Here is a 17,089-nt window from a genome sequence, read left to right on the forward strand (position 1 = left end):
CATGTTTCCACTTGCAGGAATTTCAGAGGCTGCTTTGAGGTTTTTGTAGTATTTAGTCCTCTACAGGAAGACTTCTGTTGGCTTTGAATCTTTTCTCTGACTTCTTGGTGACCATGTAGAGTATCTTTTTAAACTGGTTATTTTTCAAAAATGGGAATTCTGACCATTGTTAATGTATTTTGATTTGTACCCTAACGAAATTTTGTTTTCTGCTTTTATATGATTATATACTAAATAATTGAATTTGTAGGTGATGGAGAGGTAATTGAACAAATTATAAGCCTGCAAACCAATGATAATGATGAACGCAGCCCAGAATCGAGTATTCTTGATGGAATGATAAGACAGTTGCAGCAGCAGCAAGATCAGAGAATGGGAGCCGATCAGGATACTACTCCAAGAGGACTTTCAAATGGTGAAGAAACACCCCGGAGAGGTAATAGATAATGATAAATATTTTACCTGAATATGGCTGCATTGAAATTAAAGAGTAAATGAAGTCTTTGTCAGGTACATGCAATGTGAGAAACTTGGGTAAACATTGTATTTTTACAACTTAATTAGTAGTCTGAAGGTGGCTTTATGAGGTGTAAGGTGATGTAGTAACAAATGGGTATTTGAGTTTCAAGTACTGCTGAAGCCTTTTGTGCTGTAAATATACAGTATTTGCAAAATTGTATTAAATAGGAGCGAATAACAAATTGCTTTTTAAAATAAAAACATAGTTCTAGCTTTTCTTTGCTTTAACATTGGTAATTTTTGAAAAACTGTATTGGGTAGAGTATGATTTTTCTTATTGAATCAGAAAGTTTGAAAACTTAATGCGTTTTCAGTGTTGAGTCCTTAATAGTGCAGTGTAGAAGTAAATACAGAACAATCGCCAGTCTCCTCTAATTTCCGCTATTTACTTTGTTTCTAGTCCAATGTGATTTAAAAGTTTCGTTATTCATTTAAAATAGTACTTTTTTCTCTTAGACTTACAGCATAAGACTTTATTTTTTTATTTTGGAAAGAAAGGTTGGAAGAAGGATACTATGAACACCCATATATTTTTTACCTAGATTCCTTATATTACTATACTTGCCTTAGCTTTTTTTGTGTGTATGTGTGCACACACACATTCCTCTATGTTTTTCTGAAGCGTTTGAGAGTAAGACTTGTGACACTTTATACCTTAATGCTTCATCTTGTATCATCCAAGAACTAGAGGTACTCTCTTACATAACCATAATACAGCGATCACATTCAATAAGCTGAATATAATTGTTGATATAGCACTGCTATCTAATTTTGAGTCCTTACTTACACTTCCCAGTTGTCTCAATAACTTGTCCTTCCTCATGCCTGTTTTTAGAAAAATTTAGAATTTAATGAAGCCCTGCTCATTACATTTTAGGATTATGTATTTTATTTTATTTTATTTTATTTTTTTGAGACAGAGTCTCTCTGTGTTGCCCAGCCTGGAGTGCAGTGGCCGGATCTCAGCTCACTTGCAAGTTCCACCTCCCGGGTTTACGCCATTCTCCTGCCTCGGCCTCCCGAGTAGCTGGGACTACAGGCGCCCGCCACCTCGCCTGGCTAGTTTTTTGTATTTTTTAGTAGAGACGGGGTTTCACCGTGTTAGCCAGGATGGTCTCGATCTCCTGACCTCGTGATCCGCCCGTCTCGGCCTCCAAAGTGCTGGGATTACAGGCTTGAGCCACCGCGCCCAACCTATGTCTTTTAATCCTGAAAAGTTTCCTCAGAGCACTGGTACTTTGGAAAGATTCGGGCCCGTTGTTTTCACAAGATTGCTCTCAATTTGGATTTGTCTGATTATTTCCTCATAATTGGATTCAGGTTAAACATTTAGACAGGAATACTGAATAGTTGATACTATGTCCTCAGTCTGTCATGGCAAGAGGCACAAGATACATAAACGCATTCTTCTGCACCTACTGTATTGCCTGAACAATATATTCTAGAAATCCATATCAGTTCACAGAATTCAGAATTCTTCATCCTTTTTTTTTTATTACAGGTTCGTACTCCTCCTCTGTGTGGAGTAACTAATCTTTGTAATCTCTTTATGGGCATTTAGGTTGTTTCTTATACTTTGCTGTTATAAGTGATGTGATAAATAGCTTTATGCATGTTTTCAAATTGTTGGAGAATAATGCTATGACTTGGGCAGTTAAATTTGGAATTTATATTTCTCAATTCAAAAATGTTTCTTCAATGTATAGTATTTTAATATAAATGCTTGGTTTACTAGTGGGGCATTTAATGCCATTTGAAGTTGGTGAAGCATAGTGTGTTCTCTGATGCACATTGGTACATGTGTGATTGGTAAATACAGTGTGGTACATAGAAGAGTGCAGAAGTTGCATTCACTTGTGGATTTTTCCCTAGGCAAGAAGAGCTGGCATGGCTGGAGTACAGCTCTATAGCTTCCCACAAGAATCAATATAACCCTCGGGTTTTCTGTTGTGTTAGTAGCAGGAGCCCCTTCACCTTGTATTGTAAGAAAATAAGCACTTTGTCTGGGACTTCCTCCTCAGAGGCTGGTCTCTGTGGCTTCCAGCTCATGGGAGGTTGCTCAGCCTCCTATACCCACCTTAACAGCAGCCCCTCAGGCTCAGAGCTTCACTGTTGTCTTCATTGCCTCATCACCCACTTGCCCAGCTCTAGTTTAAGCACGGCTGGCATTAACCCATAACATTTTATTTGTTTGACTTTTTAATAACCATCTTGACAGCTACTTGCCTTGGTGGCTCAGATTATCTCTTGAGAATCATGAGTATCATGATTACTGTTGTAAGACCACCTTGATTTCAGATACCTGTCTTCAGTTCAAAAAGACATTTTTTTAGTGTGCAATTTTGAAGACGGCACAGTTTTTAGGAATGCATATATAATGTAAAATGTACATTTTATAATTTCTGAAAGTCTAGTAAAAATTGAAATTTAGGTTTAATAGTTAATGTTTGTTCAGTATTCTACATTTTGATCTTAGTCATGTTAAGATTTTGTCAGGCTGAGTGCGGTGACTCATGCCTATAATCCCAGCACTTTGGGAAGCCATGGTGGGAGGATTGCTTGAGGCCAGGAGTTTGAGACTAGCCCGGGCAACATAGTGAGACCTTGTCTGTACAGAAAATTAATTTAAAAAAGATTTTTCTCACAAAGTGTTTTCAGTAGATACTTCTCTTAGTTCTTTATTTTTGGTGGGCATCTTAGGTGAACGTGTGCTTGTTACATGCTAAATGTATATTAGTTTAAAAGTGTATTGGAATCACTTCCTGATCATTTTTTCCTAGGTTTTAGAAGACTGAGCTTAGACATTCAGTCCCCTCCAAATATTGGTCTGCGTCGTAGTGGACAAGTTGAAGGTGTTCGTCAGATGCATCAAAATGCTCCACGCAGTCAGATTGCTACAGAACGTGACCTGCAGGCTTGGAAACGAAGAGTGGTTGTACCAGAGGTACCACTAGGCATATTTAGGTTTGTTTTAGGATATCTATTTATAATGTTTCTGTCTGTGAAAATATATTCATATGGTTATTTACACATTCTGTATTCCATTAATTGTGTAAATAATTGTATAAATATTTTAGTAATGAGTGGGAATCTTACTATTAAATTGTGGTAGGAAAATGTCAAAATTATTCTCTAATGTTTTTACTATGTTAAAGGTTTTCAGAGCCAGTCTCGTTTCGTTTCTTTTTTTTTGAGACGGAGTTTCGCTCTTGTTGCCCAGGCTGGAGTGCAGTGGCGTGATCTTGGCTCACTGCAACTTCCGCTTCCCGGGATCATGTGATTCCCTGCCTCAGCCTCCCGAGTAGCTGGGATTACAGGCTCCCACCACCACGCCCAGTTAATGTTTTATATTTTTAGTAGAGACAGTGTTTCACTATGTTGACCAGGCTGGTCTCGAACTCCTGACCTCAGGCAATCCGCCTGCCTCAGTCTCCCAAAGTGCTGGGATTATAGGTGTGAGCCGCCGCGCCCGGCTTTGTCCTTTTTTATCCATACACACACACAAACCCACTTTTGTCCTTTCAGTATTATTTTGAAAGAAATCCTAGATGTAATATTATTTTTGTCCGTAAGCATATTAGTGTGTATTTCTAAAAGGTAAGAAATTTAAAAATGTATAAAATAATGCCGTTACCATACTTTATAAAAACCATACCTTGGTTTCTCAGTATAACCAAATATCCAGGCTGTGTTCCAGTTGTTTCAGGTGTCATAAATGTTTTCAGTTTTTTGCAAGACTGCTTCATAAATGATAATTCTATTAGAAGGCACACATAAATAGCCTCTTTTTGTGATGTTAGCAGCTATCAATGCTTAATGTGTAGATCATTAATTTATTAGCTGTTATAAAATCATGATTTTTAACTCTATGAAAACTTCTTCATTTATTATCTAGGACACTTCTAAAAAAGAAATCTACCCAAGTATACTTAATTATCCAGTAGCAAAGTTTGTATAGGAAAGGCAGAGTAGATGCTTATTTCGCTTTAAAATAAAGATTTATTCCTTTTCATTATTCAGCAACGACCAGTTTGTATGTGTGTGTGTGTTTTAATGTATAAATCAAATAGCTGGGGTTTAACTTACTTCTGGTATTCTTTATTGATGTTTAAATCATCTGTTTTCTAGCTATGAGGAGCCTCTTTTCAAGGCTCCCTATCCTTTGAAAATGACTAGTAGTTTTCCATAGCATCCTTACTATGAGACAGGGGAAGGTATTATAGTTCATCTTGTAAATTTTTTGACCTATATCTGAAATTAGTCTTTTAAGCAGCCCTATTTTCTTTGAGACAGAGTTGCTTTCGTTGTCCAGGCTGGAGTGCAGTGGCACGATCTCGGTTCACCACAACCTCTGCCTCTGGGTTCAAGTGATTCTCCTGCCTCAGCCTCCCAAGTAGCTGGGACTACAGGCATGCGCCACCATGCCTGGCTAATTTTGTATTTTTAGTAGAGATGGGGTTTCTCCATGTTGGTCAGGCTGGTCTCGCACTCCCAACCTCAGGTGATCTGCCTGCCTTGGCCTCCCAAAGTGCTGGGATTACAGGTGTGAGCCACCACGCCCAGCCTAAGAAATGATATTTTATATTGCTTCTAGGCCTTTTGGCTAAGATCAAGTGTAGAAATGATATTTTGTAATTATAATATGGACAGTAGTTTGGTGCTGAGTTGTAATGTACTGATTTGAGTTATTGAAATGGAAGCAGCAAATACTTTTTTCAGTGATATCTAAAATGTTTCAGTATTTTCTCATATTTGTGTCTCATAATAACTTAATAGCTTGAAGATAATTTTATAAATTTATCTTTGTGTTTTTATATGTTTAACCAGAAGAGTTTCAGTGAATGCTGGAGTGGTATTAGATAGTACTTATATATTGTTCTGTGAATTTGGGAAGGACTAGAAAACAGTGAAAAGCAAAATGTGGAACTGTGATGAGAAATACAGAAAATCAATGTGTATATAGTATGCTATAATAAAGTTTTAAATTGGCATCTAAGTCTTATGGTCATCAGGACCAAAACTGTCATTTTGGGATGCTTTTTATCAAAACCAAGGGAAGCAAACAGGTGTCGAGAGAAAGACTTGAAAAATTAGTTTCTTAAACACACAAGCATTTATTTTCTTATTTGAAGGAAGACTAGAAATAATCTAAGGCTGGAATAGTGGTTCCACAGTTAATCAGAAACTGAGACTCCTGTATTTCTTATCTCCATCATGGAGCTTGGCTTCTAGTCTTTTTTTTTTTGAGACAGAGTTTCACTTTTGTCACCCAGGCCGGAGTGCAATGGCATGATCTCGGCTCACTGCAACCTCTGCCTCCTGGGCGCAAGCGATTCTCTTGCCTCAGCCTCCAGAGTAGCTGGGACTACAGTCATGGGTCACCACACCCGGCTAATTTTGTATTTTCAGTAGAGATGGGGTTTCACCACGTTGGCCAGGCTGGTCTCAAACTCCTGACTTAAGGTGATACACCTGCCTTGGCCTCCCAAAGTTCTGGGATTACAGGCATGAACCACTGCATGCAGCGTTGGCTTCTAGTCTTAAGGTCACCGCATAGTCCAAGATAGCTGCTGAAGCTGTAGCCGTTCGTTACCTATCTGTATTTGTGATGTAGGTTGAGATTTAGAACAAAAGAAGAAAGATGTTTATATGTCAGAAAGGACGTTTCTAGTCAAGGAAACTTGCTTTAAGTACCCACGTGGCATTTCTGCTTATAACTCATTGACCAGAATGTTGTCACTCGACCATACTAAGCTAAGGAGGACAGTAGGTAACACAGTGTCTATTTAAAGCAGCAAAGAGCCTGGATAAAAATTGGGATTGTGTTTCTAAGGAAGAAAAGGAGAATGGCAGCTAGCTCTCTGCCATAATATAATTTTCATAAAAAAGAACATAGCTTTTTCTAGCATTTTCTTCTAAAATAAAGCTCACGTGAGATTTTATAAAGGCGATACTTGATTGAGATGTGGTGATCATTGCCCATGGCAACAGTTCCAATAGTGGAAACAAGGGTGAATTTTGCATAACTGTATGTTAGGATATCATTTGATAAGGATCAAGAGTATTTAAAAATTTGATTTCTGACTTTAAAAGTTTGTGTCTGTTGTGAAAAATTTAGGTAATAGATATAAAAGCATAAAGGTAAAAGACAGCTGTGCAGAGCTATGAGCATATAATGTTGCTTACCAGTAAAAGTAATTCTTTTTGTGCCTGGGATTCAGGCACGTAGGTTTTTGTTTTTGTTTGTTTTTTTTTTTTTGAGATGGAGTTCTGCTTTTGTTGCCTGGGCTGGAGTGTAATGGCGCAATCCTGGCTCACTGCAACCTCCATCTCCCGGGTTCAAGCGATTCTCCTGCCTCAGCCTCCAGAGTAGCTGGCATGCCCAGCTAATTTTTTGTATTTTTGGTAGAGACGGGGTTTCACCATGTTGGCCAGGCTGGTCGTGAACTCCTGACCTCAGGTGATCCACGCGCCTTGGCCTCCCAAAGTGCCAGGATTACAGGCGTGGGCCACTGTGTTTGGCCATATAAAGATTCTTTTAGGCCAGTCTGTGGGCTTTAGTGCGTGCTGTGGGCTGTGTGAGTGTGGGCTCTCAGGCGTACTTAGAGAAAAATGCAATTTTCTTAAAAATCAGTTTTTGTCCTACAGCATTCACTCTTACACTCTGTCGAGTGTCTAGTTATATCTTGGAGCATGGCCAAGATTTCAGTATTAAACCTTTTTCCTTTGAGTTGTTAAAGTAAACAAAAACATAAAAGTCACGTGCTTTTAATAATGTTCCAGTTGGAGAAAAGGGACAATCAGTCTTTTCCAGAGAAGAAAAATGATTTTTAGTACCTTCTTCTTGGTGGCAGGTCCTTTGCTTTGAAATTGGTCACAATAACATAATCTTTTTGTTGTATCATGTGAGTGAAATACAGGTGATTAGAAAAACCGGTAACATTGTAATTCTTGTTTTCTATAAATTATCAAGCATAGCTTGAATAAATGTGGAGAAGGCAGACTCTGTGCTTATTTTTTCTTTAGAGAAAGGAATTGCAATCTTGGAAAATCATGAAGATGTTTTGAAAAGCTATTATGGGAGATACTGTTTGAATTGGTCCTAATAGGACCAGTCAGAAAACAAATTAATATTTTTGCCTCAAATATGAAAAATAGGTCCTTCTAACGGCCTCTGAGATTTTATTTATATTAATATAAATTTTTAACAAGTTTTGTTTTAACTTTAGAGATTTTGTGTATTTTTAAAGTATATAAACTTATGATTTATAGAATCAAACTGGTTTTTGTTCTTTATATCCTTTAGTTATCCATCAGTTCAGTAGTTAATATAACTGGGTATTTAAATTTGTAGGAAGCTGGAAGACTTCCGATTAGAGAAAGGTGAAGAGGAAAGAAATCTTTATATAATAGGAAGAAAAAGAAAGACACTTCAGCTCTCACATAAGGTAACCTAAATTCTGTTTTCTTAGCAAATTAGAAATTAAATTGAAATTTAGAGTTTTCTTTTTGATTTATAAAACTCAGTAACTTTCATCTGAAGTGGAGTGTTTCTTGCTTAAGGTTTTCTGTTTGGGATTTAAAATAGTAGACTTAAGGTTATACAGCTGTTGGAAAGGAGCAGTTTGAAAACTTGAGAAAAAATGCCTAGTGCCTAACAATGGTATTGAGTTCTTAGTTACTAAATTATTTGATTCTGAATTTTCGTTTGGTTCTTTTTTTTTAGGGCTCTCAGTTTTCTACTAAAATTCTCATTGTTTTAATTACTTGGAAATCAGCCATAGCTATTTTAAAAACAGAGGTCTGGTAATTTCATTTTTTCCAATGTCTTGCTTCTCTGTGGACCATTTTCCATTGCCTATTGATTTTCTTTTTTATCATCATGTTTTTCTTTTTTGATTGTTAAATGTTAGAAAAGATTTGAAGCACAGGATGGCTTTGTTCCCAGAGAAGATTTACATTGGCTTCTGGCAGCCTTCTAGGGCCACTCTCAAGCCTATATTGCCTTAACCAAACAAGAATGGGCTTCAGTTCCTTGGGATTATTGTTCTGTCTGTAGTTTACCTACAGATCTAGCCTGTAGCCCTTTGGGCTAACAGCCAAAGCCTGGGGGATTTCCCTACATATAGGAGGCTATGAATTGCAAATTTATTAACCTAACTCATGAGTTAGTCTGTGTTTTTTGCTAAACCTTCCAGCTTCCTCTTCTAGAATGAAATTCTAGGGTTAAAAAATATGTATATATATACACACACACATATGTCTTCTTTTTTTGATCTTGGTTCTGTGATTCTTCATAACCTTTTAAGGCATATAGTGCCGTTAAACAGATTTTTTTTTTTTTTTTTGAGACGGAGTCTCGCTCTGTAGCCCAGGCTGGAGTGCAGTGGCCGGATCTCAGCTCACTGCAAGCTCCGCCTCCCGGGTTCACGCCATTCTCCTGCCTCAGCCTCCCGAGTAGCTGGGACTACAGGCGCCCGCCACCTCGCCCGGCTAAAACAGATTTGTTAAAAAATATGTTTTACCAGATTTTCTAGTTTTTCTTAGTGAAAGTTTGGCCCACCTACGTGTTAACCTATTATCACTCATGAAATTCATTAATAGGAATGTTTGCCAAAATCAGTACTGACAAATTCCGTTCATTTTAAGATCAACCAGTAATAATGTTGAAATTCTAAAACTGACCAATGCTCATTAGACAGATGCCCACTCATGTGAAAACTTATTTGTGCATAAATTTAAGGGATATGTGCTCTCATTGGGTAGTCTCATCTGCCTTTGGTGGTTGGGGAATGGCATGCCTTTTAAAAAAACTAAAACCAGTATAGTTATTTTATTTGGCTGATTTTGAATGATTATTCTGTTTTGATAAAAATATATTTAAAACATTTAGGTCATTTAGGCTGATTCCATGTCCTATGCTATTGTGAATAGTGCTTTAGTGAACATAGATGTGTATATGTCATTATGGTAGAATGAGTTATATTCCTTTGGGTATATACCCAGTAATGGGATTATTTGGTTGAATGGTAATTCTGAGTTCTTTGAGAGAGATCATCAAACTGCTTTCCACAGTGGTTGAATTAAGTTACAGTCTCACTAGCAGTGTATAATCATTCTCTTTTCTCTGCAACTTCATCAGCATCTGCTATTTTTTGATGCTCTCCACCCCCCAGATTTTTTTTTTTTCTTTTTTTCTTTTTTTTTGCGGGAAGGTAGGGTCTCACTCTTGCCCAGGCTGGAGTGTAGTGGTGCAATCATGGCTCACTCACTGCAGCCTCAACCTCCTGGGCTTGAGTGATCCTCCCACCTCAGCCTCCCTAGTAGCTGGGACTATAGGTGTGTACCACCATGCCCAGCTAATTTTTTGTTTTTTGTTTTTGTTGTTGTTTTTTAGGGGCAGGGGTTTCTCCACGTTGCCTGGGTAGGTCTCGAACTTCTGGGCTCAAGCGATTTGCCTGCCTTGTCCTCTCAAAGTGCTGGGATTACAGGTGTGAGCCCCCACGTCTGGCCTTGACTTTTAAATAATAGCCATTCTGACTAGTGTGAGATGGTATCTCATTGTGGTTTTGATTTACATTTCTCTAATGATTAGAATGTTGAGCATTTTTTCTTTACACCTATGTATATAGATAGTGAGACGTTCCTTGAGAAGTTGCTTACTGCATCATAATGTATGAATATATATTTTTCATTTCTGAGATGTATACTTTTAAGGTGACACCCTTTCAGATTATTGTTATTTTCCCTTATTCTTGGTAAACCAGTTAACTTATAGCATAGTTTGGAAAATGCCCATCTAATGTGCATTTTCTCATGTTTTCTAAGGACCTTAAAAGTAAAATTACTAAGCTTGAGTTAAAACTGTACGGCAGAAATACTACCTTCTTTTTAAGGTTTTCGTTTTTTTCTTTTTGCTTTAAATCCTTTTGGAAACTTGATAGAATTCCCATTTTGTTGATATTGTCCTTATTTAGGTGTTGATTTTCATTCGCATGTTTTTCTGTGTTTCAGTCAGATTCAGTGGTTTTGGCATCACAGTCTAGACAAAGGACATGTAGGCGTAAATATCCAAATTATGGTAGAAGAAATCGTAGCTGGCACGAGTTATCTTCTGGAAATGAGTCTTCAAGCTCCGTAAGACATGTAAGTGGAAAACTTTAAAATGTTATAATCTTAAATGAATTTGTCTTAGTTCTTTACTTTGAATGAATATACCCCAAATTTATATGAAAATATAGCATTCTGCAGAGATTAATATGAAATTTCACTTTTTGAATGTTAACAAAAACTTTTAATGGCTAAGATAGTCACACACACCGTACACTTGTGCAATCCAGTGGTTTTACATGTTGAGCATCCCAACTCAGAAATTCGAAATGCACCAAAATCTGAAACTTTATATAAACTTGATGTTCTAGTGTGCATTTCAGATTTTGGATTTTTGCATTTGGCATGTTCAACCTGTAAGTGCAAATGCAAATTTTCCAAAATCTGAAAAAATACAAAATCTGAAACAATTCTATTCCCAAGCGTTCTGGATAAGGGGTATATAACCTGTAGTATATTGACAGAGTTGGGCCATCGTCACCCCTGTTAAATTTTTAAAACATTTCATCATCCCTAAAAGAAATTCTATTCCCATTTGCAGTCACTTGCCAGTCCCTCCCTCTCCCCCAGCCCCTCACAATCACTGATATATTTTCTTTTTCTGCATTTGCCTGTTGTGGACATTTTATATGAATGGGACTTTTTTTTTTTTTGGAGACGAAGTCTCGCTCTCTCGCCAGGCTGGAGTGCAGTGGCATAATCTCGGCTCACTGCAACCTCCACCTCCCGGGTTCAAGCGATTCTTCTGCCTCAGCCTCCCGAGTAGCTGGGACTACAGGTGAGTGGTGGCCCAGCTAATTTTTGTATTTTTAGTAGAGAAGGGGTTTTCACCATGTTGGCTAGGATGGTCTGGATCTCTTGACCTCATGATCTGCTCGCCTTGGCCTCCCAGAGTGCTGAGATTACAGACGTGAGCCACCACGCCTGGCTGGATGGGCTCTTAAAATACGATTTTGTGACTGGCTTCTTTGACATTGCATAATGTTTTCTCTAATGATTAGTAGGTTGAGCATTTGTGTAGCATGTATCAATACTTCATTCTTTTTTTAATTTTTTATTGCCTAGCAATTCTCTCATTGGATGTACCACATTTTGTTTATCCATTTATCAGTTGATGGACATTTGTATTGTTTCCACTTTTTGGCTGTTATGAATAGTGCTGCTTATCAACATTCATGACAGGTTTTTGTTTAGACATGCATTTTCATTTCTTTTGGGTCATGCTGGGAGATGGTATGCTGAGTCATATGGCAAGTCTTACATTTTAACTTTTTGAGGACCTGCCAGACTCATTCAGATTGGCTCTACCATTTTATATTCCCATCAGAAATATGAGAGTTCCAGTTTATCTACATCCTCACCAGTGATTGTTATTATTCCATTTTATTTATGTTATCTTAATGGCGTGAAGTGTAGTATCTCTTGGTTTCAGTTTGCATTTCCCTAATGACCAGTAATGTTGAACATGTTTGATGCTTATTCAGATCTTTTGCTTATTTTTCACTTTTTTTTGGGGGGGTCTTTTTATTGCTGTAAGAATTCTTTATGTATTCTGGATACAGTCCTTTATGACTTGTAGATATATGACTTGTAGAAATTTTATTCCATTCTGTGGGTTGTCGTTTCACTTCTTTGGTGGTGTCTTTTGAAGGATGAAAGTTTTAAATATCGATGACATTCATTTTATTTTTTCCTTACTGGCTTGTTCTTTTGCTGTTGTGTCTAAGTCTTTCTTTAATGCCTTTGATTGATTTTTAATAATCATGTAAGCTGTTGGTCTTCATTTTGATTTGTTTGAGGAAGAAACCAATTTTTTTTGGTAAAGAATATTTAATAGGCTGGGCGCGGTGGCTCCTGCCTGTAATCCCAGCACTTTGGGAGGCTAAGGTGGGCAGATCACTCCTGAGGTCAGGAGTTCAAGACCAGCCTGGCTAACCTGGTGAAACCCTGTCTCTACTAAAAATACAAAATTTAGTCGGATGTGGTGGTAGGTGCATGTGATCCCAGCTACTTGGGAGGCTGAGGCAAGAGAATCGCTTGAACCCGGGAGGCGGATGTTGCAGTGAGCCAAGATCGCGCCACTGCACTCCAGCCTGAATGACAGAGTGAGACTCTTGTCTCAAAAAAAAAAAAAAAAAAAAAAAAAGAGTATTTAATATTACAGTGTTAAAATTTCCTGATTGAGTAATGTTGTAAGGAATAAAGTGTTATGTATGACTGAAAAGTTCATTTAATTGTCTTATGATGCAGTAGGTTAATAGTTAAGCATGGGGTTTGAGTTTAAATCTAAATTTTTTTTTTTTTTTTTGAGACAGAGTCTTGCTCTGTCGCCAAGGCTGGAGTGCAGTGGTGTGATCTCGGCTCACTGCAAGCTCTGCCTCCCAGGTTCAAGCGATTCTCCTGCCTCAGCCTCCCAAATAGCTGGGACTGCAGGTGCCTGCCACCACGCCCGGCTAATTTTTTTTTTTTTTTGGTATTTTTTTTTAGTAGAGATTGGGTTTCACCATGTTAGCCAGGATGGTCTCAATCTCCTGACCTCATGATCCACCCGCCGCGGCCTCCCGAAGTGCTGGAATTACAGGCATGAGCCACCGCGCCCGGCCTAAATCCAAATTCTTTTACTTTGGCACTTTGCTTTGCTTTTCTGTGCCCCTGCCTATGTGATATGTACCTCAGAGGTGCAGCAATATGTACCTCAGGTGTGGCGAGAATTAATCAATAATGTCAAGTGTTTAAAATAGTACCCATTACACAATAATGTTAGCTATGATTATGATTAAAACCATCTGTTTAAACTATTTTTATTTTTTTGAGACAGGATCTTGCTCTGTTGCCTAGGCTGTAGTACATGGTGCAATCATGGCTCACTGTAGCCTCAAACTCCTGGGCTCAAGCTATCCTCCTCCTTCAGCCTCTGGAGTAGCTGGGATTAACAGGCACCAGCCACCCTGCCTGGCTAAACTATTATATTATGTAATGAGAATGTTTTTACATTTTTTTTTTTTTTTGAGATGGGGTCTTGCTCTGTACCTCAGGATATAAATATGAGTAGGAAACAGTTATTTTATTATCTGTCATTTTTATATTGGTTGACCTTTTTCTTTTTCTGCATATGTATTTCTTCCAAAGGTTCTATATGTAACTTCCATTGTATGACGTAAGCAATTGGATAGTCAGGTTATATCATGGTTTGGAATAAAGGATTATATATAGACTTTGCCTTTGGGAGGAAGGTATAGTATCCTAGTCTGGAAATAACTGTTTTACCATGCAGCTCTGTTCCAACCTCTCCCCCTCAAGTACCTTGAATTTGCCTAACATAATAGACATGGGATGGTTTCCTTTGGGAAAACTGTTACATGTAAGGTCATTCTAGATAGTCTAGGGTGGTATGTAGTGGCGTTATCATTATTGACATGGAAATACGTGAATTATTATCAAGGATATACAAAATCCTAGAATCAATATGTAAAAAGTGCTATAAAAGGGCTAAACATTAATGCATTTTATTATGCCTCGGAGGCACTATTGTAAATGTTTTATGCGTTATCTAATTTCATCATTCCAACAAGTAGGAATTAAGGCACTCTTATAATCTCTTTTAAAAATGAGGAAACTGAGGTACAGGTATGGAGGTTCAGTAACTTTCCCACATTTATATAAAAAGTTAGCAGCATGGTTTTAATCATAATCATAGCTAACATGCTTAGCATAGAAAAGCTAAGCAAAGTGCCAAAGTAAAAGAATTTGGATTTAGGCTGGGTGTGGTGGCTCATACCTATAATCCCAGCACTTTGGGAGGCCGAGGCGGGTGGATTACGAGGTCAGGAGATTGAGACCATCCTGGCTAACATGGTGAAACCCCGTCTCTACTAAAAATACAAAAAATTAGCCGGGTATGGTGGTGGGCGCCTGTAGTCCCAGCTATTGGGGAGGCTGAGGCAGGAGAATGGCGTGAACCCAGGAGGCGGAGCTTGCAGTGAGCTGAGATCACACCACTGCACTCCAGCCTGGGCGACAGAGCAAGACTCTGTCTCAAAAAAAAAAAAAAAAATTAGCAGCATGATCTCAGAGCAGAAACCCTGCCGTCCCGAAGCATCAGTTCACTTGAGGATTTGGGAAAATTAAACTTAAAAAAAAAACATTTATTGAGTGCCTCCTATCTGCCTGGTGTAAAATTTTTTTTTTTTTTTTTTTTTTTTTTTTTGAGGCGGAGTCTGGCACTCTTGCCCATACTGGAGTGCAGTGGCCCGATCTCGGCTCACTGCAAGCTCCGCCTCCTGGGTTCACGCCATTCTCCTGCCTCAGCCTCCCGAGTAGCTGGGACTACAGGCGCCCGCCACCTCGCCCGGCTAGTTTTTTTGTATTTTTTAGTAGAGACGGGGTTTCACCGTGTTAGCCAGGATGGTCTCGATCTCCTGACCTCGGACAGACATAAAAGTTCTGAGAATAATAAAAAATTCCTTTGTGTTTACTAACCTGAATGTTAGCACTCTCCTGTTCGTATGAATATATTTTAATCCTTTTGAGAGTGAGTTGTACGTATGCCTCTTGATATCTACATATTTCGTTGTGTATTTTCAAAAACAAGTGATATAATTATCAAAATCAGGCTGGGTGCAGTGCCTTATGCCTGTAATTCTCAGCACTTGGGGAGACCAAGGTGGGAGGATTGCTGGGGCGCAGGAGTTCGAGACCAGCGTGGGCAATATAGGGCAACCCCTCCTCCACAAAAAAATGAGAAAAAAATAATTAACTGGGGGTGGTGACCCACCTGTAGTCCCAGCTTCTCTGGAGTCTGAGGCAGGATAATCACTTGAGCCTAGGAGGTCGAGGCTGCAATGAGCCTTGGTTGCACCACTGTACTCAAGCCTGGGTGATAGAGTGAGACACTGTGTCAAAAAAACGAAACAAAAAATGAGGCAACAAACAATATAATGTTATTATCAGATCTGCAGATCTTACTCAGATTTTACCAGTCAGTGGTCCTGATAATTTTTGTAGCAAAAGAAAATCCTAGATTATGTGTTACATTTTGTTGTGTCTGTTTAGTAACCTGAATCTAGTCAAGTTCCTCAATTTTTGTTTTAATGTTGATATTTTTTGATGATTTATGACTAGTAATTTTGATGATTAGGGTCATGCAGTTTTGTCAGTATTACTACAGAAAATACACTATTCTCAGTGCATCACATCAGAAAGCACATGATTTGTGTGATACATGCTTTGATCACTTCCTAAGGTGGTGGTGTTTGCTGGTTTCTCTATGGTAAAATTACAGTCTTGATTGTTGGATTTACTCCTTGATCCCTGGGCTGCAGAATGGATGTGTTAGCAGGCATGAAAACAACATTAGTCTCCTTTGGCATCCCCATCAGAGCTCTTGGGTGGCTAGGTATATTATCCACGAGCAGTAATATTTAGAAAGGAGTCTTTTTTTTTTTTTTTCCTGCTCAGTAGGTCTCAACAGTGGGCTTACAGTATCCAGTAAACCGTGCTGTAAATGATGCTGTAAATAGATTTGCTGCCACCTAGGCTTTGTTGTTCCATTTCTTACACACGGGCAGAGCGGATTTAACATAATTCTTAAGGGGCCTAGGATTTTTGAAAAGGTAAAAATGAACACTGACTTCAGTTAAAAGTTACCAGCTGCATTAGTCCTAACGAGAGTGAGCCTGTCCTAGAAGCTTTGAAGCCAGGCATTAACTTCCCTCTAGCTGTGAAAGTCTTAGATGTCATCCTCTTCCAACAGAAGGCTATTTATTTCATTTGCATTTAAAATCTGTTATTGTAGCTATCTTCATTTTATTATCTTAGCTAGATCTTCTGGATCACTTGCTGCAGGTTCTCCGTTAAAGCACTTGCTGCTTCACCTTACACCTTAAACTTTTATGTTATGGACATGCCTTCTTCTTTCCTTAAACCTCATGAACCAGCCTCTGCAAGTTTCCATCTTTTCTTCTGCAGCTTTGTCACCTCTCAGCTTTCATAGAATTAAAGAGAGTTAGGACCTTGCTCTGGGTTAAGCTTTGGCTTAAGGGAATGTTATTGCTGGTTTGACCCTCTATCCAGACCACCAAAACTTTCTCCATATTAGCCATATGGCTATTTTGCTTTCTTATCATTTGTGTGTTCACTGGAATAGCATTTTATATTTCTAGATTATTCATATAAATGAAATTATACAATATTTGTCCTTTTGTCTTTGGCTTATTTCAGTGTAGTTTTATTTTGCATTTCTCTGATTATGCATGAAGTTGAACAACTTTTCATATGTTTATAGAGTTAAGAAAATCTTTACAAATAGTCTATATATGTCTTTTAGCCATTTCTCTTGTGCCTTTGTTCTCTCCCTTTCCCCCTCAGTTTTTGAGTTCTTTATGTGTTAGATGTGTTAGTTCTTTCATATATATTGAAGATGTTTTCTTCCATCTTGTCAGTTAGTGAGGTTTTTCTCTGT

At 38.2% G+C, this 17,089-nt stretch overlaps 2 protein-coding genes across 4 annotated transcripts in view; one reads left to right on the forward strand and one right to left on the reverse strand.

The window, feature by feature from the left end:
* The window catches only part of GET1 (guided entry of tail-anchored proteins factor 1), a 655,129-nt gene that overhangs the window by 163,115 nt on the left and 474,925 nt on the right, over nt 1-17,089 (reverse strand). The gene's annotated exons all lie outside the window — the stretch shown is intronic.
* Nucleotides 1-17,089, forward strand: part of BRWD1 (bromodomain and WD repeat domain containing 1) — a 132,413-nt gene that overhangs the window by 55,123 nt on the left and 60,201 nt on the right. For both annotated transcript variants that reach the window (XM_050784544.1, XM_050784545.1), the window contains 4 exons: nt 251-436; nt 3,300-3,483; nt 7,874-7,967; nt 10,534-10,665. In XM_050784544.1, coding sequence (XP_050640501.1) covers nt 251-436; nt 3,300-3,483; nt 7,874-7,967; nt 10,534-10,665 — 596 coding nt within the window. The remainder of the gene's footprint in view (nt 1-250; nt 437-3,299; nt 3,484-7,873; nt 7,968-10,533; nt 10,666-17,089) is intronic.

The sequence above is a fragment of the Macaca thibetana genome, chromosome 3 (assembly GCF_024542745.1).
Source record: "Macaca thibetana thibetana isolate TM-01 chromosome 3, ASM2454274v1, whole genome shotgun sequence".
NCBI lineage: Eukaryota > Metazoa > Chordata > Mammalia > Primates > Cercopithecidae > Macaca > Macaca thibetana.